Genomic DNA, 22,404 nt, shown 5'->3' on the forward strand with positions numbered 1-22,404 from the left:
GTCAATGTTGACCACCTTGTATACCCATTTGAGAGCATGAAAAAGAAAGAAACTTCATACCATGCTAAGAAATGATGATGCTGCTAGGTTCCAAAAGTCCTAGAGTGTGTGGTCAGCATTAAACTCCAATTTACTCTTGTTTGGGGTGCTTTGTGGCACAGATGGCAAAGTGAAATAAAGGATAGTGGATAGTCCCTCTGCCTTCAGTATTTTATTTGCTCACCATTTCACAATCTGCCTTTCTTTTTCCCACCTGACAGACAGTGTTAAAGTCAGGCTGGTCAATGGTTATCAATCATGCACCGGTAGAGTGGAGGTGAACTATGACGGACACTGGGGACGAGTGTGTGATGATGACTGGGATCTAAACGATGCTGAGGTGGTGTGTAGACAGATGGGCTGTGGGCCAGCTTTCAAAGCCCTTGGCACCTACTTTGGCGTGGGCGCAGAACCAGCCTTACTGGACAGTGTTAAATGCTCTGGCCAGGAGAGTTCTCTCACTCAGTGTGAACACAGTGGATTTGGAATACATAGCTGGGGCCAACATGCTGCTAATGGAGTCATCTGTTCAGGTGAGTGGCATAAATCATACTTTCAGTAACACTTTGCAGCTCCCATGTTATGAAATTACCCTTACATTACAAATACACAGTAAGACAAATTTGACACATCTGGCATCCAGCTGTGTCAAAAACCTGACACATGTATCAACTGATCTTGATGCATTTACATGCACACAATACTCGGCTTAGATGCAGCATGGGCTTTGTTTACTCCGAGAAGGATGTGATGCAATGAAGTCTAGCGGTCTAGTAGTCACATGCTAACATTAACATCAGTTTCTTTGCAAAATTATCCCGCTGGTTATTTAGCTAGACAACAAAGCCAAAAACCAACAGTTTGTTCAGGTTAACTCAGCTGACTCTTCTCAAATGTTTTCGAGTAGAGACTAGGGCTAAAGACAGTTTACTGTGTGACATTTGGAAACAAATCCACCTTATCAGACTATTCACTTTTACTGAGAACGTTACTGAATGGATCTACAGCCACACCACAACAAGCTTTTAAAGCTAGCTCTCCATTTCTAGACTCCCTGTAATTATATATTTAGCCATTTTTAGCGCACAGCCAATTCTCCAATGGACCTCCATGATGGCACCAGCCGCGGTTGCTGGGATATTTGTGAGGCAACTTTAAATCGCCGGTATCATCCTTTGAACCGTCTCACTATTGATTTCCAGGTCCCGTGAGGCTGGTCAATGGGACCAGTCATTGCTCTGGCAGAGTGGAGGTTTACTATAACGACCAATGGGGAACAGTGTGTGGTGACGACTGGGGCATGGAGGATGCTGAGGTGGTGTGTAGGCAACTGTCCTGCGGAAGGGCCCTCAGAGCTATAAACTTTGCTTACTTTGGCGAGGGTAGTGAAGAGATCTGGATTTCCGGGGTTAAATGTTCTGGTCTGGAGAAATCGCTCAGTCAGTGCCCTCATAACCGGTCCGGATCACACAGCTGTAGCCACAGCGAAGATGCTGGAGTTGTCTGTTCAGGTAAGGCGAATGGGCTACCTCTTTGAAGAGGAGGGAGAAATGATACCAATATTTTTCAATGGAAGCTGCTAAATGGCTGATATTTTTGTGCCATTTGACAATTTTTATACCCGCAAAAATCCCCAAATTGACAAGGATTCAGTGTTTCTCCCAGAATGGTGTTCTTCTCCGAGTGGAAAAGCCTGAAACAGAATTTAGACCATGGGGCACTAAAACTAAAAAAGTAAAATCTTTTAGTAGAGTTACCAGCTCCTTACAGGCACAGTTCAATTGAAAATAAAAATTCTGTCATTACCTACTGTCGTTCATATCAGTGGAAACTCAATTCCAGTTTGTACAGCCACCAAACACACAAGTTAGCTACTGCAGTTTCGGTCGCAGCCTTCTGACAAACACCTGAAGTCAATGAGGCATAAAAGGAGCATAAAATGACCATCACATTTCTCTAAACAGCTTGTGCAGGTTATGTGTTTTGAAGCTACACGCTCACATTCACGTTTTCAATGACAAGGAAGCATCAGTGAGGTAACTATTGGAGAGACTGGGCTAAATATAGGCTACTTTTACTCACAGTGCAATTGTTTGGTTGATGTTTAGAGAAATATGATCCCATTCATTTCAATTTTTTGGGAGAAGGCTGAGATGGAACTGTAGTAGCTAACTATGTGTTTGGTGGTCGTACGAACTTTATTGGAGTTTTGCTTCACATGGGGGTGAGTAGATAAGACATAAATTTAATTTTGGGATGAACTATTGAACTATGGCAGGGTGAGGCGAGGTAAGACAGGTTTCATTCCTGTGTTAAAATTGAATAAATCACATTTTAACATCTGTAACAAATATTTCAATTAATGTATTTTAATTGCGCACAACCTAATCTGCATTTTCTTTCCTTCTTACCCGTCAGAAAGTACTGATGTCAGGCTGTTTGGTGGACCTGACCCATGCTCTGGTAGGGTGGAGGTCCTTTACCATGGAGGAGCGGTGGTCTGTAATGATGGCTGGGACATGACCGATGCCGAGGTGGTGTGTCGACAGCTGGGGTGTGGGAACGCTCTGGACATCTCGCGAAACAGCCAAAAATTTGCGCTCACTTCCAACGCCAAGTTCAGTTTATACAAAGCTGCGTGTTCTGGTCAGGAGAGCTCCATCAGTCAGTGTCAAAACGGTGGATGGGAAGTCGGAAAATGTCCCCGCGATTCCACCGCCGTTGTTACTTGCTCAGGTGAGAAAGATTGCTTTGTGATAAACATAGCCGGTGAAGTTGGGGAAATGTTAGTCGGGACAGAAATCTGACTCTTGTCCATGGTGGTTGGGACACCTTAAAATTCACTTTTATATCCATCAGTCACAGTGGTTGGTAGACCTTGAAATTTAGCAGCCACTTGCACCATTTTACCAGCCAACTAGATGTTTAAAACAGAAGAAGACTCCAAATGATGATTGGTCACCTGCCAATGTGGCTGCTAGCGTACGTGAACATCAGTGGCTTCTTTCAACCATCAACCCCAATGGTTGACATGATACATTTTTGCATCTGATAAAGAATAGTTGCTGGTGACGGGTGGTAAGACCCATTAATTCCCAAATACATGCACATGAATGCAAAGTCAACTATTGTCGCTTTCTGGCAAAGCCACTTCATGCAGTTTTGTTTGAATTGGGCCCAAAATGACCTTCATGGACACAAAAGTCCACGTAATCGTTAGCTTCATTTTCTATTTTTGACGTCCTGTCAGGCTTGTGTTTAAACTATGAATGTTTCAACTATAAGAATGAAAGAAAATTTGAATCAGAAAACCTTTTTGTAGTTTCCCCATAAAAAGCCTCAAATTCCGTTAGAAATTTTCAATCAAATTCGCATATATGCTATAAACCAAATTTGAATTATTTTTCTTCCAGCATGTGGCAATGACCAGGACACTGTTTGTTCAGGTAAGACATCAAACTGGTCTTCGCAGGCTGTTTGCATTTCATTGTTTTACAACTGCCTGTGTGCTCTTTCTAAACTGGTTAAATTATTGCATGACCAACCCGTTTACAGGGGTGTAGTGTCAGTTTAGGAAAGTGCTCCAATTAATTGATTAATTAATTTTGACTAGATAATTCAATAATTTTGTCTTGATTTATGTGCTTTCACTACATTTTGGGGTCCTCCATGGATAAATATCACGATTGATGTTAATATTTTCACACACAAAGAACTTTGTTGCAAATTTTTCAACAACAAAGGTTTGTTAAATCACTTATCATAAACAAACAAATTGATCATGGTGCACCAAAACAGCAACAACACTATGGCCCACATCCATAAAAGTCAGCAGTAACAGCGTTGTGCAGCAGAAAATCTGTGGCGTGGTAATTTGAGGTGATTCACAAAGTTACTGTGACAGTGGGACTGCGGAGACACTTTAGGTGAAAGCCATTGAAAATCAATATATAAATGAAGTGTTGCATATTAAACACCCCCTGATCATCCACACAGACCCAAACTATCAATGTCAGAAAGGCAAAGAAAGCCAAATGATTGCCAGCAGAACTCCGGATATTAAAGAGTAAATCAACACTAAATCACATAGGGCAGAAAATTGCTGCTGCACTGCTGTCTATGGCTTGAGACTTCAATTAATGATGTTAAAGCAGGTGTTCTCCATCAGCTGTCAAAAACAAAACACCTGCTTTGACATCACTGATTGGGGTGTGGCCAGCAGTGGAACATGCTTTAAAGTTTCAACCCATAGAGAATAATGCAGCAGCAATTTTCTGCCCTATGTGATTTAGTGTTAATTTACTCTTAAAGGATAACGCTGGTGTTTTTTAATGCATTTCTTATCGTCAACAAATCCTATGAAAATAACAAAATCAACAATGCGTTTGCTCTACTCTCATTACTTTCCGACTTCCCACGTTCCGTTTTTAGCCTTCAACCCAGAAGTCATTGGCTCCAATTGTAAGCTAAAAACCTTTAAATACAGCTCACAAGACATAGTTCACAGTCGGCTTATTAAGTTGTTTGAGAAAAAAGTCGTCCGGCCCGGTGCATCGTGACGATGAAATATGCTGCAGAGCAGCAGCGTGGCTCTGTGACGGGTTTTTAATAATTTTTTTAATACAATGGAGTTCTATGGCTGCTGGGACATGGCTGCATTGGGCATCGGCTACATGGACGAGACTTGTTGGCAAAACAAAATCATTGTTGATTTTGTTATTTTCATAGGATAACGGTAAGAAATGCATTAAAAAACACCGGCGTTATCCTTTAAAGAGAAGAGGTTGTGTCGTGCAATGCAAAATGTTTCAGTGCTGTCCTGCTTCCAAGGACAGCACTGAAACACATTGAGAAAACATCGTTTTTACTTTTTTGGAAAGTTGGAACTATATCACCTTGCCAGAGCAAGTGGTATTTTTGGTACAGCAGTGTGCTTTTATGAACTGCTTACAAGACAAATTATTGTAAGTGGTAAAACTTGAGCTGTAAACTCCCTTTATGAATAGGCAAAATGCCTACCACCACGGACTGAAGGCGGCAGTATAGTAGAAACAAAATCAAAGCTGCGCAAAATCAAACTGCTGTGGAACCCGGCCTGGTGAGCAAATGTCTGTATACTCGCTACGACTGTCCATGCCCGATGGAGTCTTTATAGTCCCTGCTTGCATGGTCTATATCGGTGCACATTTTCTCTCAACTTCAGAAAGTCTAATGAGAAATGAGCAGAGGAACGAGGAACATGATGTAAACAAAGGGAATAAACTAGAAACACATGGCCCAAAGGACACACAACTGCAAGTGATGATGTATTAGGGGCCAGTGAATGAAGCTGTGTGAAAATTTTGACTAGTTGGCGAGCCTGTGCACACTGCAGCAATCAAAGCCAATACAAACACTTTTTTTTATTCGCAAACCAGCCATTTTGCCTGCGTGAACATGCCAAATTTTGCTTTCGCTTTCACTATACTGCCGTCTTCACCTGGTATTAATTTTTATGAATAACCCCTTATGACTATTGCTAGAGAAAATGTGACTCTAAAATAACAGCAGAATAATAATATATTTCTGCCTCTAAAACCCAATGAGATGTCATCTTAGGCTAGAATTAAGGTTTTAATTCTGATAAAATATCAAAAGAACAGCATTTTTAGCTCTAGAAGCATATAACTGAAAACAGTGACAGATGTGGAAACCATCGGTCGGGGTAGTGAGTGGGGCACTACACTCCCGCATCAGTTGTTACCACAGAATTTGAATGGATAGAACGGTCTTTCCACTGTTTTCTATGGTATTTTGGCTGGTACACCAAAAAATGGCGTCTATGGTTGGTTTCTATGGTGACAACGGACACCGGCTGCCACACAGCGTGACTGGGTTAGCTTTGTAATGTTACAAGGCGAACGTTTAATGAATAAAATGTGACGACTTACCAACAGTAATATAGCGTGATTAAACCCAACCGGTCCAAAAATCCTTGAGTATCTCCTCGCTGACAGCAAAGCCGCAGAGACAGGGCAGTTGTCCACTGCTTGGTCCTCGCTGCGACTTGCCGTAAGTCGGTTTATACGGAAGCTAGGCCAGCGGTACCAAGGAAGTTTTATGTAGGAACGGTACACATAAAAATGGCCGCCGCTCCGACCATCCAGGAGCGTTGATTAGAATGGGAAAGGCCGTTCTATCCATTCAAATTCTGTGGTTGTTACTGATTGGCCCAGAGGGGGGCTGCATCCTCTTTGTGGGATGACATGTTTACTGTTGCCCTGTTCTATCCTTACAGAGGACATCAAGGTGAGGCTGGTCAACGGGGCCAACCGCTGCTCTGGTGTGGTGGAGGTTTACTACCGTGGCCAGAGAGGAAGAGTCTGCTACAGCAAGCAAGAGTATATGGGCTCAACATGCGGCTGGCGCAAATACGATGGAGCTGTGGTGGTCTGTAAGGAGCTGGGATGTGGCCCTGCTATCGATGTATATCGCACTGCTATGTCTTCTATGGCAGGCCGCAATCTGAGCTCTCTGGAGATTATGTGCTCTGGTGAAGAGAAAAACCTGACACAGTGCTCACTGTTAGGATTCGACTGCTCGCCGTATAATTACTTAGCCAGCGTTGAATGCACTGGTGAGCATGATTCCTTTGATGTTTAGTAACATAGCCATTACCAACTGTTAAATTGCATGGAAAATCTTAAAGCCCAGTTCATACCTATTAGCCCTTTTATATTGGCAGCTGATTCTAGATCTGGGAAGTCAGTTTTGAAGATCCCTAGCAGACGAGATGCTTCTTGCTCTTCTTCTCAAAAGGGACACAGCTGTTATAATGTTGTTGTCTTAGAGGTATACAGTGAGTCGTAGGCTAGTAGGCTCCATGCAAACACTTTAGCATACACTGGTAAAAAAAAGGACTTGTTCCAGACTCCTGAATCACGTCCCGTCCACTTTTCAGATTTCGTCGCGCGATTCAGAGAGTCTGGTGTCGCTCTAGTCAACAGCTTATTGTAACTCTGAGAAACAATCGAGCCAATCAGAGCCTTTGTGGGCGGGACTAAAGTTTGAACCGTTCGTGTAACGGCGTTTCACTGGCGTTTCACTGGCGTTTCACTGGCGTTTTGGCAAAATAATATTTGTTGAAATCATCTCCTTAACCAACAGATTGTCTTTGCAATGACAATATTTTTTGTCAAAAGCAACATTTTTGGTGAAGTTAGTAAATACGCCCAGCATCAGTGTAGCCTAAAATAACGTCAGAGCAGCCGGATACATCAGTCACTAGTGATTGGTTAGGGGAAAATCAACCCCCCCCCCCCCCCCCCCCCCCCCAGACAGAAAACAGCTAACATGTCAGACTGAATAATGGAGTGAGACTCTGGGTAATGATATTAGTGGAGGCTGGGGGGACAAACAATAAAACTTCAGTCTTATTTTCATTCAGATGTGTTTTAAACTGCTTCAGTTTTGGTCTGGTTGACTTCACAGATTGCAGCCTTGGTTCTCGGGTTTCAGGCTTTAGGTGTTGGTTTCTCATGTTCACAGATATAGATAATTTTTATTATAAAATGTCTTTTATAATTTATGTTAGCTGGCAAAATAATTGAATTTACTTCAAAGAAATTCACATTTGAAGTACCAATTTTGATGGGTTCTGATACAATGCCTTCCTCCCCATATGCAAAACTATATGTGAAAAATAGACCCTTAGAAATTTGACTTTATTGTCAAAATCATCTGAGGCAGCGCTGCTTGCCACAGAGTCTCAGAGAATGGCACTTGTGCAGTCAGGCAAGCAGTGGACTTAACTACGTAACGTCTTCTTTTTCTGAGACGTTCTATGTTGATTGAACAACACATTTGAACTTCTGAATGTCCATTTTTTTTGGATATACTCAAGGAGTAGGGCATCGCATCAGAACCCATTTTTGACCGGCCACAGCATATGTGGTCAAAATGTCTTCCAAATTTAAATGTTCAGAAATGACTGACAGCAAGGTCTTAAGTCCGCTCAGCCTACCGCTCACCCTCTTCCCTTACGGTCTACAGCCTCTGTCAGGCTGGTGGATGGGCCTGATCGCTGCTCTGGAAGAGTGGAGGTCAACCATGACGGCCGGTGGGGAACGGTGTGCGATGACGACTGGGATCTGGAAGATGCTCAGGTGGTGTGTAGAGAGATGGAGTGTGGAACAGCTCAGAGCGCCAAACGCCGGGCCTATTTCGGTGCCGGTACTGGAAAGATCTGGATGAATAAGCTGAAGTGTTCTGGGACAGAGGGATTTCTGAAAGAATGCTCCCACAGGGGATTTAGAAGACATGACTGTGGCCACCATCAGGATGCTGGAGTCATCTGTTCAGGTAAGAAAGACTGCTTGGGAGGAAACACAATATTTGCTAGTATCCATTTAATTTGCTGCAAGATGACCCCACAGATGTAAGAGCTGTCACCCATTAACATTTCCTCTAACATCCAGTCGCTCACATATCATACAAAGCACTGGCCAGTGGCCACATAACATTTACATCCACAAAGAGAAAAATATCTACATTTTATGTTTCAAAATTGTAGGTCATTGAGAAAAAGTCTAGTAAGGGTTCAATTCAGTATTCAAACAATTAAATAATCACTTGTCCCTTCTGTCTTTGGTAACTCATTTTATTATGTGGGGAATCACATTTTGGAAATTGCGCAAACAAGTCAGGAAAACTATGGAAAAATACTGTGTTATGCGGTTGCAGCCCCACTGTCTTTTATGTGTAGAAAATGAAGAATTAGCTTCATCTATGGCGTGTAAAGTCATATTCCTGAGCCACTATCAGCATACATGAAGTTTTGTCTCGTCTCGTCTCATCTCGTCTCGTCTTGTCTCGTCTCGTAAAAAGGAGCCAGAATGAGAGTTCAGTATAGTTTCTCCAGGTTAACACCTCAGTTTGTACTTCCAGCTGCTGTCAGGCTGGTGAACGGGACGGGTCGCTGCTCTGGCAGAGTGGAGGTGTACCGTCACGGCCAGTGGGGGACGGTGTGCGGTAAAAACTGGGACATGATGGAGGCTGAGGTGGTATGTCTAGAGCTGGGCTGTGGAACTGCCCTGGATTATAAAAGATATTCCTTCTTTGGCGAGGGCAGTGGAGACATCTGGATGTCCGGGGTGATGTGTGATGGTCATGAGGACTCTGTCTTGCACTGCCATTACGATGGACCTGGAACAGAAACCTGCGGTCACCACCAAGACGCTGGAGTCATCTGTTCAGGTAACACAGCAGGACAAGCTCTGGTTGGGTAACACTTTACAGTGACCTTATTCCAGTGGACTAACCTGGGAATTAAGCTATGGGAAAATATTGTAAGTACAAGTACTTGATGAATTATATCAAAATTGTCATAAAAGTTTGGGCCGTAGGCAAAATGATCAAAGTGACAGAACTGAGACTCTGCTATTCTGTATAGTGGAATAAGGCCATTGTTAAGCGTTGCCCAGGTTTTTAGAAGAATTTGAAAGTCCATCCTCAATCAACAGTCAATAGCATATTTTTGTCTACAAATTTTCTCCCTTTTCTCTCTTAGCAGGTGTTATAATAAATGCATGAGCTTTACTTTAACATCTATTTTTACCTTGATTTCATCATCCTGACCCATTTTCAAACACAAGTTGTGTGCTAACAGATTTTACAACATCTGGTGTGTGTAAGGTAACGCTTGTCAGTTTAATTTTCTAATTCAAAATTGAAAACAGAAAAACTGGAAATTGAGAGCAATATGATGGAGGATGGGTGGAGCAATGGGCCACACTGACCAATAACGCCATCAAACAAGTTAGCAGCAATAATGTTCACCCATTTGAATCCTCCTTATGTCATCCTTAAACAAGCACAGATCCTGTACAGACCCACGGCGCGTGTTCAGTTCTCTGCACTGAAGCATGAGACACGGTCGGCTAAATGACCTAATTCCACTAACGTTACTTAAATACCACAAGGTAACGTTAAAGGCACCTACCATTAAAGTTTGTAGGGCAGCGAAGACGAGTTACTGTCTGCAAATCTGACTGCCTGACCTGAATTTGCCTCGTGATGCCCTCGGCTGCCCCGTGGGAAAAACACATTAGGTCACTTAAAGCAACAAGTGAAGCCCTGGCTGCTGGCAAATTTAGCTAAGTTTAAAATGTAGCGTGTTCAGTCAGCTAGAGAAACAAGCGCACTGTGATGTTTTGTAGTTCATTAGACACTGGCAATTGATAAAATATGATATAATGAAATAGTTACATTTTTCAGTGAAAGGTCAAATCTAGACATTGATGTTAAAGTCCCCATGAAATGAACTCCCATTACTTTTACTTCCTAGAAAACACAGTATCTTTCATGGTGACCTCATACTGTACCAGTAGGTTTAAATATAAATTTCTAACCAATAAAACCATCGGATTTTTTGAACAATCCTGCCCCTCTGCACCCCTCCTATCAAATAAAATTGCCTTTCTCTCTTCCATTGGTTTAGACTTTTGAATGATCCCTCACTGCATTATGTCCCGCCCCAACATCCTGTTTCAGCAGGAAATGCATCAAATCCAGGAAGTAAAGATGATTTAAGACAAAATTCTTCTTTTCCTTCTCCTTTTATTATTATTAGTGTTTTATTGTAGTTCATTTTTCCCTCACTATTCCCTTTTTTTTTTTTTTTTGACAGAGAGTGAGAAAGTCCGGCTGGCCGACGGGCCTGATGTCTGTATTGGCAGAGTGGAGGTGTACAGTAAAGGCCAGTGGGGAACAGTGTGTGATGACGGCTGGGATCTGAACGAGGCGGACGTGGTGTGCAGAGAGCTGGGCTGTGGACTGGCTTCAGAGGTGAAGCTTGGTGCCTTCTACGGCCCGGGCAGCGGAGACATTTTGATGACCGACGTGAACTGTACCGGCTCTGAAGGCTCTCTGACAAAGTGTCCTCACAGCCGCCTCGGAAAGCAGAAGTGCGGCCACCATGAGGATGCTGGAGTTGTCTGTGCAGGTAAATAGACGGCTTGATGTTTCAGTCTTGTCAGGATGTTTTGGTTAGGATGGTTTTTAATGCCAAAACCTTTATAGCAGCTCGTGAAACACCCTGGGTTCCTGGAGCATCACCGCTGACAATAACGAATGGGTCGCGAGATATGCACACTGATTCCATAACAAATAACTGCAGTTGCTGCTACTATCAGCAAACAGTGGGCTACTTATGTAAAATCCTCCAACACGTACCAGAAAATGGCAGCTGACTCTATATGATGATGAAAAACTGCTCCTGACCTTTCCACTGGTACTTTCTCCATTTTCCTTCTAGTGCATACTGTCATAAACATACCATGAGACCCACCTCCACTTTATTGTATTTGGTCGGTGCAGGTCAGGTGGTCTCCTGTGAAAAGTTGAACTTTCCTCAACTTTAAAAAGCATCCCACTCTATCTCTTTGTCTCTCTCTGTCTCTCCCGCAGTCGCCACTTTGTCTCCCTATTTACTTTAAAGCTACAATATGCAGCCAACCAAATCCAACCCTAACCCTTTTAACAAACCTAACCCTAAACCTAACCCTGGGCAACCTCAACCAGCAGACAGACACTAACCCTTTTCCTGTTATCTTTATCTCAACTCTTAATTTTTAATCCTATCCCTAACCTTTAGTCTTAACCCTAATCTAATCTTAGTCTGTCTTTTATCTTAACTTTAACCCTAAATCTTTCACTTTAAAGACTATCCCTAACCCTTTTTTCACATTTAAAAACAAATTTTGGGTCATATACCATTTGCTGTGGGCATGTCGTATGGGCGTGGCCGGGGCGAGCTTGTTGCATTCACTGAGTGCGTTCCATTTGGCCAAAATACGTGCTCTCCTCCGTCCTCGCGGCCTCGTCTCCTCGCTGACCCGGCATCCAAAAATGAGCCGCCATCTTTAAGGATGTTCCAATTGCTTAAAAGCCACACAAAGGATCCTTCATGCCTCTGTCCTCCAAAGAGGCGTGGTCGGAGAAGACTCAGGTGTATCCTTGATGTGGAAATAATGACTGAAGATGATTCATGTGCCTGTAGCCTATAGGCTAAACCTAGCTCCATACCATCAGAAACGTGTAGAAAATGACAGATAAAATCCACAGTTGTAAGTAGCCTTGATGTGTCTCTCATTCTGTCTTAATCTTTTTTGTGAATTGTGTTTGTGTGTGTTGCCATGGAATTTCTATTAAACCTCAACAGCAATTCATTGTGTATTTTGCACATTATGTTCTTACAGCTACAGCTATGGTCATTTAGGGGAATAAAAAGAATCAAACTTTGGTTCATTGCTAGTGTGGTGTCAAACAGCCTACAGGATCATTGCCTAACCCAAGTCCGAAAAAAGTATCAAGTTGGACAACAATGCACAGACACACATCAGCTTAATACATTTCTTTTAGGTGTTCTACCTCCATGGGGAAGATGATGCATATTATGGCCAGACAGAGATGAATTACACATTAATCTGAACGTTTATATGTGGATAAAACTAGACAGCTGTCATTCATGGAGGGGAAGGAGATACTGTGCGCAAGGTGCCTCAAACGGCACACTTCAAGTGTTACTTCAGTGTGGCGCGTGCGAGGACGTTCCATTTGACAGAACTCGATTCACTCACTTCCTCGCATCTCCTCCTCGTTTCCCCGGTGACCTTTGACCGAGGAGGAGACGCGAGGCGAGGAGACGAGCAGAAATCATTACCAAATGGAATGCACCCACCATCTGCTCCTTCAACGCCTGTGGTGGCTTTACATTTACTGGTTACTTCAGCCTCAGGCCAGATGACAACTCACCAAGATGAGTGACAAGGGTTGGGGCTGAAAAGGTGCTGGCAGTTTGAAAAAAGTGGTGTAGTGTGATCACAGTCTTGTTGGCAACCAGCTCTGTCAACTTGGTTATATTTTTATCACAATCCAGAAAATAGGAACTGTGCTCAAAAGTGTTACCTTTTTCCTTTGGCATTTTTTTATGGGCAGAACTTCACAGTAGCCTTACTCCACTGTACTAAACTTGTGTTCAACCAGTAAAAACGTAAGTGCACAATAATACTGTGTTAGGACTTTCCCTTTCCCTAAGGATTTTCATCAAGCTCTAATACAGCATTATTGTGTACTTAGAATACATTTCCTGAGGGTAATACACAGGTTAATACACTGGAATAAGGCCAACGTATAGTACAGTATTACCTCTCAATGTACTACTTACATTTTTTTACTCTCCCCTGACAGAATCTGCTAAAGCCAGGCTGGTGAACGGGCGTGCTGACGGATGCTCTGGTGGAGTGGAGGTCTACATTAAGGGACAATGGGGCAGCGTGGCTTCGTTTGGCTGGGACATGAAAGATGCCGAGGTGGTGTGTAGGGAAGTCGGCTGCGGTAAAGCTGAGAGTGTTGACTATAAAGGTAAATTTGGCCAGAGCGGTGGGCAGTTCGGAATAAGAGATGTTGCCTGTTCGGGTGAGGAGCGCTCTCTCATCCACTGCCCACACCGAAGAGAGAGGTTTGAACGCCAGTACATCGGCGTCATCTGTTCAGGTGAGACAGGCCGAGCGACCAAGGTTGCATGTGGCAAAGAATTATCAGTGTGATTATTATTGGTCATCCATTATTATTATTATTATTATTATTATTATTATTAGATAGAGTTACGTTAATGTTATGGTAAGAGTTCCTTTTTTAAATGGATAAGAGAAATCATCCTAATTACATGAAGTCACACTAATTAGTAAATAAGACTGGTACATATATAACATACAACTAATAACTACAATGAAAGAAACATATTAGTTCTGGTTAAATATTCTGATTTAAAGGATACCAATTAGACATAATTGTAAGAAAAGGATAATTGCTATGCCAATATGCCATAATATCTGATGAGTAATATGAATGAAGACCATGGGTTAATTACTCAGATACACATCTTACTTCAGGTTGCCTCAGCCCAGTAATACCTTAGCCCAATGTTCCCCTAGCCCATGGTTGCCTTAGCCCAGTGTTAGTCCAATGTTCCCTCAGCCCAATGTTTCTTTAGCCCAATGTTCATTTAGCCTGGTAAGACCATCCTGATCACGTGACCTCACATTCTGTTTTGCTCCACGGATCAGTCTGGACTTCTGGCCGCCCACATCGATTTCCTGAAATTATAATGTAACCGGGCCAATCAGGGACTGCGTCGTAGTTGATGACGTGAAATACAGGCAAAACAGTAACGGCGTCTCCCGAAGCAACGAGCGGTAACGTTAACGTTAGTAGAGTAAACACAGCCATAAGTGCAGTTATTGCAGAAATAGACTCAATAACAACAGTTAAACAAGAACAAGAGTACGCACTAGCGGAGTTTCTCGGCGGAAAAGACGTTTTCGCCGTTCTTCCGACTGGATTTGAATTTGGATTCGCTGATTGGCTGAAGGAGTTTGTCTGTCAAGGCGAGTACTCCCGCCCACTCCCGCCCACTCCCGCCCACTTCTAGCCGCCCACCGATGTGGGCGGCTAGAAGTCCAGACTGATCCGTGGAGCGAAACAGAATGTGAGGTCACGTGATCAGGATGGTCTTCCCAGGCTAATGTTCATTAACACAGTCTTTCCTAACCCTTATGCTCCCTGAGCATAAATTTAGGCCCAACGTTCTCTTAAAGGTCCCATATGGTGTAAAACAGGATCCCCCTTGCCTCTGTGATGATAAAGGAGTTGGATGGTCTTTCTAAACATGGTGAAAGTATCAAAACGCACGGTCGCCAACTAAATCCACACAATCCATATTAGAAAAGCGAGCCTCTAAACGAGCCGTTTGGACTTCCGTAACTTTGTGGCGTCACAAAGGTTCGCTCATTATCATTTTTGTGAGAAATAATAGTTAAACAAAGTGTTTTTTTCAAAGCGGTTGAGCGGTTGTCATTGTTTATTACCGGAGAGTTTTCCCTGCCTCTCGCTGTCTGCAGCTGCCGGCTCTGCTGTGTCTCACGTTTCACTCTTGAAACGGTTAGCCAATCAGGACAGAGGGGTCGTTAATATTAATGAGCCTTAAAGGCACAGAAACAGCCAGTTGTTGAAAACTGAACGTGTAAAAATGGATTGAGAGTGTTTTTGGTACATGACACCACACAAACAGCTTTGAACCTCAAGACATAAAATAAAACTATGGGACCTTTAACACTCAGCCGTTCAGTCCCACCTACAGCAACTCGTCACTTGTCACTGTCCTTGATCTCTCCATCCCTTTTTCTTTTTTCTTCTGTTATATTGAATAGAAAAACTGACTTTACATCTAAAACCCCAGCTGTAAAATTATTTCATTCTAACTTACTCATTACTCATTTGAAGATGTGTTAGGTCAGGTGACTGAAGCAAGTAAAACAAAAGAGGAGACCCGAAGAAGGTGTGTTCAGGTGTGTTTCTCCCTCCATTAAAATTACCTACCACATTGCTTCCAGGTCCTGTCAGGTTGGTCAGTGGGAATGATGAGTGTTCTGGCCGAGTGGAGGTCTACAAATATGGAGAATGGGGGACGGTGTGCGATGACGACTGGGACATGAAGGAAGCGGAGGTGGTTTGTAGGCAGCTGAACTGTGGAAGGGCTCTCTATGTCAAACAGAGGGCTCACTTTGGAAAGGGCAGCGGAGAGATCTGGATGTCTGGTGTGAAGTGTACTGGTGTGGAGGGATCGCTCACTCACTGTCATCACAAACACCGTGGGTTACACAGCTGTGGCCACAACAAAGACGCTGGAGTTGTCTGTTCAAGTAGGTTAACTGGACGGTGCTTGACATGAGTCCCGATTTTGGGAATTTACATTGGCTACCTGTTAGTTTCAGAACTGATTTTAAGATTTCACCGACCACATTTAAAGGGTACTACCAGTTTATTTATTTTTTTCAATTGACGCTCGTGGAAAAGACTAAACCCAGCAATGTATTTGCCAGAGTCAGAAGCTCTTACTGTCTGTTCTACTGCAGGTTTACGTTTTTAAGTTTGGAGTGAAATTTGGCTCAAATCTGTTTCCCTATCAGTGGCGGTAGTGTTGCTGGTGTGCTAAACGAACACAGACACTTTTATTTCTAACAAAAGAGTAGTCAGTCCATCCATGATTCTGTATTCTATTAGTTCTCTACAGTTTTCCTCCTTGTCTGTCTTGGCAGGAAGTGTTCACGTCAGGCTGGTTAATGGGACGAGTCGCTGCTCAGGCAGAGTGGAGGTCTTCCATGACGGCCAGTGGGGGAGAGTGGACGATGACGGTTGGGACCTGAATGAAGCTAAGGTGGTGTGTAGAAAGCTGGGCTGTGGGAAGGCTCTGGATGCCAAAAACAATTCCCACTTTGGACAGGGCAGCGGAGAGATCTGGATGACCGATGTGAAGTGCTCTGGTCTGGAGAGCTCGCTCATTCAGTGTTCTCACCTCCGGCCTAAAACATGGACCAACAGGCAGGATGCAGGAGTTGTGTGTTCAGGTAAAGCAACTCTGTGGCTTCTTTGTGATGTACGACTTCCTTGTGGGAAAAAAATAAATCAGACTACAGTTCAAATTGTCAATCCCCTCACAGCAAACATTAGTAAGATGTAGATTCCCTTCATATATCTGTCATTTTGCATATTATTATATTATATATATTATATACTGTATATCTCCTCAATACTGTTCTAATCCATGCTCGGCAGCTGTGGCTGCTTGTATTTTTTTAGTCTGTTATCTTTGCATTGCAAATTAATTGTCTCAATTGTCTCAATAACAAATTATTGGTTTTACCAACCTAATAAGCCTGATAGTGTTGCTAATGTGTAGAAAATCTGTGATAGAATTGACAATGTCAGAAGGAGGGATCATGATTGATCAATGCATTTATTTAACCAAGATATGATACAGACAGACATTGCAACCACAATCAGTAACTAGCGGTGACTACTAAGTCATGACTTTGAGAAAAACATATTTTGTTGAGGTATTGGTGCAATGAGGTATTGGTGCGAATGTAAATGTCCTCCGAGCCGACCCCCAGTTCTCAAGCATGTTGGAGTCGAGGAACTGACTCTCGTGGTCGACCCTCCACCACTACTGGGCACCTCTTCTTCATCATCTCTTCTAGAGTCAAACTCAGATGGTCAGGGTGAAACTTTTCACTCCTCTATACCTGGGCACCATCAAACCTCATCACAGTTTACAGAAGACCAGCTTTTACCAATCATGTTTGTTGTTTATTGAGCAGTGTGTACCTTCAGTAATAAAATGAATTTAATGTAAAATAGTGTGAAATGATTAATCTTCACACCCGGTTTCACATTGTGAAATTTTCATATAACTGCCATAATCCTCCTCATGTATGCAATTCACACTTTTCAGACTTTTGAAGAGAACTTACATATGGGTTTTTCACTGATTTGCTTGCTTGACTGCTTCAATACAGGAATGTATGGCAACATATAGTATGTCTATCTACTGAGACACAGTGGATAAATTGACTAAACTCAGAGTGCTATATAAAGGCCCTGCGTTGTTACAAATGTTCTAGCAACTGAAACAAAGTGAGATATCTAAAAAAGATTGTTGTGGTGTGGATGTAGGTCAACAGTAACATTCAGTAATGTTCAAAATAGAAGTGAATAGATAGATTTGTTTCCAAATTTAGGTTGCTGTTGACAGAGTAAACCGTCTTGTCTTTAGCCCTAGTCTCTACTCTAAATCTGTCTAATTTTCTACTGTCTGTTGATCTGTTCTTCCTCTCCTCCCTGTCAGGCAGCTCTGAGGTCAGGCTGGTCAACGGGAGTCAGTGCTCTGGCAGAGTGGAGGTTTACCATGACGCCATGTGGAGACCGGTCTGTGATGATAACTGGGATCTGAATGACGGCCATGTTGTCTGTAGAGAGCTGGACTGTGGGGAGGCTGTGACTGTCCAACGTGAGGCCTACTTCGGTTCGGGCGGTAGAACAAATAGGTTGCTGGAGCCGGGCTGCTCTGGTAACGAGAGCTCCATCACTCAGTGCCCAAACAAGAGAAATTATGTCTATGGCTGTACCTACCGTGAGGATGCAGGTCTCATCTGTTCAGGTAAGACAGGGTTTCCCATACTGCCCTGCCAAAGTATCACATTACACTAGTTTTTTAACCATTATTTGTCTAGGGAAAGTCAACTAAACACCATCTTTTTAAGCAACTGGTACAACCACAGTCTTCTACTGTTGGCCACTGAGCAGGGAGTTATGTGGCTTACTCAAGGGCACCTCAAAGACAGTTGTTGAAGAAGGGGAGAGCATTACTCATCCACTTTTCCCACCCACATTTCTCCAGTTGGACCAGGGATTCAAACGGGCAACCTTCCAGTACAAGCAGTCATTATAAAGCCAAAGAACAGTAACTGAGTAGTGAAACGAAGAAAATGACTTCCAAGTTTATCTCCCGTCCCGCCAAAAGGATTGTTGGGACAGAAGTGGATTGTGGATAATGTAATGGCATTTATGGCTATAAGTTATGTTTATATTAATGGTATTAACGATAATAGTAACAATATTCACAGTCTGAATCTCCAGTGGGGGTGGGGGGTGGGGATTGTCCCAAGCATAAATATGGAAAGTGAGTTCTGAAAGCCGGAAATCTCAGCACCTAGTCATTTTGTGCTACAGGGCAAAAAAAAAAAAATCCGGGGAAAATGTCTGTAAATCCACCCCTACCACAATGTTAACTGGTTGGTTCCTGAGAGAGACTGTTTCTGCCGCTCAGAATTAGTAACTTTATCAACCTGTCAAACAATGAGCGATAAATCTTCTATACCTAAGAATTGAGAATTGAAGTGTAAAATTCTAAAACGGAAAATAAATGTGAAGGCTTTTAAGAAAGATACTTTCTCTAGTACTTTGTCGACCCCTTAAGCTCCCCTCCACAGGGAGGTCAGAGGGCGTCAGCGTCAGCTACAGAACAGCTCTCACCAAGTTGGTAGAGATTCATTGTCTTGCTCAAGGACACTTCAACAAGGTGGATGCTTGCTGTCACAGGAACCTTGTCCTTTGGTTGAAGGACAGTCTCCCTGCTCACTACACCAACATGATGGCGATCCATTGCTCGCAGACTACCTGATCAGCGGAGGGTGGGAAAATATTGATAGGATCAGTAATACCAAATGATACCAAATGATACCAGAGAGTAAGACAAGAACAGGCAAAAATGGAAGGTAGGAGAACAGATTTCACCTTGATCAAACCCTTCCCTCCACCTTTTCTCCCAGGTAACGTCAGACTGGTCAACGGGTACGATCAGTGTTCCGGCAGAGTTGAGGTTTACCGCAGCGGCCAATGGGGAACGGTGTGTGATGATGACTGGGACACCACAGACGCTGAGGTGGTGTGTAGGGAGCTGGGCTGTGGGAGACCTCTGAATGTCAAAGACCAGTCCTATTTTGGCGAAGGTGCCGGAGAGGTTCTGCTGACCGGACTGACATGTTCTGGCTCTGAGGACTCTCTCCTTCAGTGTCCCCATGACCAATCAGGCCCCAGGAACTGCGGCCACCATCAGGATGTTGGAGTCATCTGTACAGGTAACTGCTTCCTTCTGCTGTTGCTCTCACACACACATTCACACATATCTTTTTATCCTTCGTTCATCTTGTCCTTTGTTCTGTATAAATCTCTTAGGGTGCGTTGATACCCAACATGTTTGGAGCATTTTGTTCAATCTGTGGAGCATTTCTTCCTTTAGTTCAGTGTATTTGGCCAGGTGAGAACAATGCCATTTGAACTCAGGTGGCACCAAATAATGCCACCAATATGCCTGAAAATGCGAGTCTCAGTCCTCTAACAGAAGAACTGTGGTGCGGTTCGTTAGGAGTGAGAATGGAATCCAAACCAACTACAGGAAATGACCCTAAAACATAAGGGATTATGGGTAGAAGCCTAGCAGACAAGTCCTAAAATCAGTTCCTGGAAAAACAAAAGTTATGTGACTTTTGTTTACAAGCCCTAGGTGGCTTGTAATTGGACAGTTTGAACCTAAACAAACCAAATACAACAAAACAACACCAAAGAAAACCACATGTTGGTGTGATCGCACCCCCAGTCTTGTTCATCTATCAGACTTGGTAATGGAAGTGATTGTGATTCTCCCTGTCCACCAGAGAGTGTTAAAGTCCGGCTGGTCAACGGTAGCGATCGCTGCTCCGGTAGAGTGGAGGTCTACTATAATGGCCAGTGGGGGGCAGTGTGTGGTGATGACTGGGACATGAAGGACGCTGAGGTGGTGTGTAGGGAGGCGGTCTGTGGGAGAGCTCAGAGTGTTGGAGATGACTATGGCCAGGGCAGCGAAGAGCACTGGCTGGATGGTCTAGAGTGTTTGGGTAACGAGAGCTCCCTCACTCAGTGCTCCCATAAAGGATTTGGAAGACATGAATGCCGCCACACAGTCAATGCTGCTGTCAGATGTTCAGGTGAGTCCATTTGCATGCAGGCTGTCAAATAATCCGTAAAGTGGTAATCCACCAGATCTGTCTTTTTTAATTTATTTTGTCTCCATCTTTGGTGCTAAGTCATTACTATGTTTTTTTGGTGTTTCTGCACTGCAACGTTGCAGGTGAGAAAATAGTTGTGGTGGGGTTGTTCTTTTTTAAGTGGTAATCCGCAACAATGACATAGTTTCTGTAGGTGGTGCTCTTTTCTTTGTCTGTTCAGCCATGGTGGCTATTACTGCTCATGCCAACTACCCACTTATTCTTCTGTTTATTCCAAGCAAACCAGAAATGTAAAACGCATCACTTTCCCAGGAAAGAGCTATGACACCGGATGTTTAGAGCAGCAAATGGGAAAGCTTTCATGACCTGGCTATGGGTTGAATCACCGTTGTGGTAGAAAAACAATCATTTATTTATATGAAAATGTCACAAATTATTTCTATACATATTAATATATCATTGTCAAATTACTTGTGCTACCTTGGTATAATTATTTTAAACTAATGAGACCATGGTCGAGATGATTGGTAGTGTCTTTCTCAAGCCAGTCATATTCTTATTGCTAGATTAGACACCACAGCTGCTTAGCAACAAAGGAGACAAGATATGGTAAAACACATACAGTATCTCGTGGATTACCACTTTAAAAATGGGGCTGCAAGTAGCACCTTTAAATTTGTACTCAGTGACACCATGCCTCTGATTCCCAGCCATGGTCCGTCTGGCCGGCGGGGGGCCCTGCCACGGCAGAGTGGAGGTCTACCATGACGGTGACTGGGGAACAGTTTGCAGCTCAAACTGGGACATGAACAATGCGGCGGTGGTTTGTAGAGAGCTGGACTGCAGGACACCTGTCAGAATTACGCACCATGAGGCATTTGGATCAGCCAGATTGTCTGGCAGAATCTGGAAAAATCTGGGATGTTCTGGACATGAGAGCGCCCTCTCTCAGTGCAACCTGAGAGAGCAAGATGATTCTTATTCCTGCATGGCTTTTGCCAATGTGGCTGTTTACTGTTCAGGTAAGGCAGCTGCAGGGTTTGAGGGTTGGGATATAGTGGTGATGAAACTCTCTCCTTTCATTTTAGACCTGTGTCATCTCTTAAACCTCTTCATACAACACATTTGTAGAGAAACTACTCCTGCAAATTTTGTTTTTCAATTCATAGCTGACTTTATCGTTTATCTCATTGGCTTTTATTCATTGTTTTTATTGCCTGTAAAGTACACTGTAACGTAACCCGAATGGACTCAAAATGTCATGGCAGGTTTTTTGCATTTACTTGTGTCTTTAATCTGAATGCATCCAGTGCCTTCCTATACAAAATAGATATATGTAAAACTAGACACTAATAAGTTCAATTTTATTGTTAAAATCAACTTCCGAACACCTCCGAAACTGAACACTCCATGTTTTAATCCAGTATTTTCCCTACAGAGCAAGCGTCATTTTCCTTGGCCCTGTAAGCCACCACTGCTGCCTCTAGCCCACAAAGACCAAATATAAAAATAACACACAGACCCAACATGTAAACCTTACATACAACAGCCCTATTACTGTATCACACAAGGCTAATTATGGGGTTTGTTGGGTTTGTTTGGTCTATGTATCACTCTTTAGGTTCTATGGTGTATGTATCAGTCTTAAGAAATTTTGCCACAGGCAGGTCATGTCAAAGCCTCGGGGAACTGATGGCAAAAGCCTGGTCACCTTTAGTCTTAAGCCTCAACTTTGGATCAGCCAGAAGGGGCCTGCAGACGATCTGACCATACTCATTAAACTTTCCTCTCATCCCATCTCATCTTGTTTTTTCCAGATGTCGTGAGGCTAGTCAATGGCAGCGGTCGATGCTCCGGAAAGGTGGAGGTGTACCATAGCAGCCAGTGGGGGGTGCTGTGTGGGGACGGGTGGGACAGGCCCAGTGCAGACGTGGTGTGCAGA

The 22,404-nt window shown here is 43.3% G+C and overlaps 3 protein-coding genes across 3 annotated transcripts in view; 2 read left to right on the plus strand and 1 right to left on the minus strand.

Annotated features, from left to right (window-relative positions):
- LOC139911338 (uncharacterized) overlaps window positions 1-22,404 on the minus strand; it is a 279,947-nt gene that overhangs the window by 233,511 nt on the left and 24,032 nt on the right. The window lies entirely within an intron of this gene.
- Window positions 1-22,404, plus strand: part of LOC139911345 (scavenger receptor cysteine-rich domain-containing protein DMBT1-like) — a 40,395-nt gene that overhangs the window by 7,520 nt on the left and 10,471 nt on the right. Inside the window, exons 6-20 of the mRNA XM_078284948.1 lie at window positions 261-572; window positions 1,242-1,550; window positions 2,458-2,703; window positions 6,317-6,472; window positions 8,071-8,379; window positions 8,965-9,273; window positions 10,706-11,020; window positions 13,267-13,572; window positions 15,471-15,779; window positions 16,176-16,484; window positions 17,765-18,076; window positions 19,248-19,556; window positions 20,133-20,441; window positions 21,173-21,315; window positions 22,280-22,284. Coding sequence (XP_078141074.1) covers window positions 261-572; window positions 1,242-1,550; window positions 2,458-2,703; window positions 6,317-6,472; window positions 8,071-8,379; window positions 8,965-9,273; window positions 10,706-11,020; window positions 13,267-13,572; window positions 15,471-15,779; window positions 16,176-16,484; window positions 17,765-18,076; window positions 19,248-19,556; window positions 20,133-20,441; window positions 21,173-21,315; window positions 22,280-22,284 — 3,958 coding nt within the window. The remainder of the gene's footprint in view (window positions 1-260; window positions 573-1,241; window positions 1,551-2,457; window positions 2,704-6,316; window positions 6,473-8,070; window positions 8,380-8,964; window positions 9,274-10,705; window positions 11,021-13,266; window positions 13,573-15,470; window positions 15,780-16,175; window positions 16,485-17,764; window positions 18,077-19,247; window positions 19,557-20,132; window positions 20,442-21,172; window positions 21,316-22,279; window positions 22,285-22,404) is intronic.
- LOC144539535 (scavenger receptor cysteine-rich domain-containing protein DMBT1-like) lies at window positions 395-22,288 on the plus strand. Its single transcript, XM_078284951.1, has 13 exons — window positions 395-572; window positions 1,242-1,550; window positions 8,071-8,379; window positions 8,965-9,273; window positions 10,706-11,020; window positions 13,267-13,572; window positions 15,471-15,689; window positions 16,176-16,484; window positions 17,765-18,076; window positions 19,248-19,556; window positions 20,133-20,441; window positions 21,173-21,315; window positions 22,280-22,288. Exons 1-13 carry the CDS (start codon window positions 395-397, stop codon window positions 22,286-22,288), a joined length of 3,336 nt encoding a protein of 1,111 aa, XP_078141077.1.

This window comes from Centroberyx gerrardi, chromosome 7 (genome assembly GCF_048128805.1).
Source record: "Centroberyx gerrardi isolate f3 chromosome 7, fCenGer3.hap1.cur.20231027, whole genome shotgun sequence".
Taxonomy (NCBI): Eukaryota; Metazoa; Chordata; class Actinopteri; order Beryciformes; family Berycidae; genus Centroberyx; species Centroberyx gerrardi.

Coding starts and splice junctions, on each gene's coding strand:
- LOC144539535 (XM_078284951.1), top strand. CDS start 395: ATGGGCTGTGGGCCAGCTTTCAAAGCCCTTGGCACCTACTTTGGCGTG. Junction 1,551..8,070: donor TGCTGGAGTTGTCTGTTCAG/GTAAGGCGAATG, acceptor TACGGTCTACAG/CCTCTGTCAGGCTGGTGGAT. Junction 9,274..10,705: donor CGCTGGAGTCATCTGTTCAG/GTAACACAGCAG, acceptor TTTTTTTGACAG/AGAGTGAGAAAGTCCGGCTG.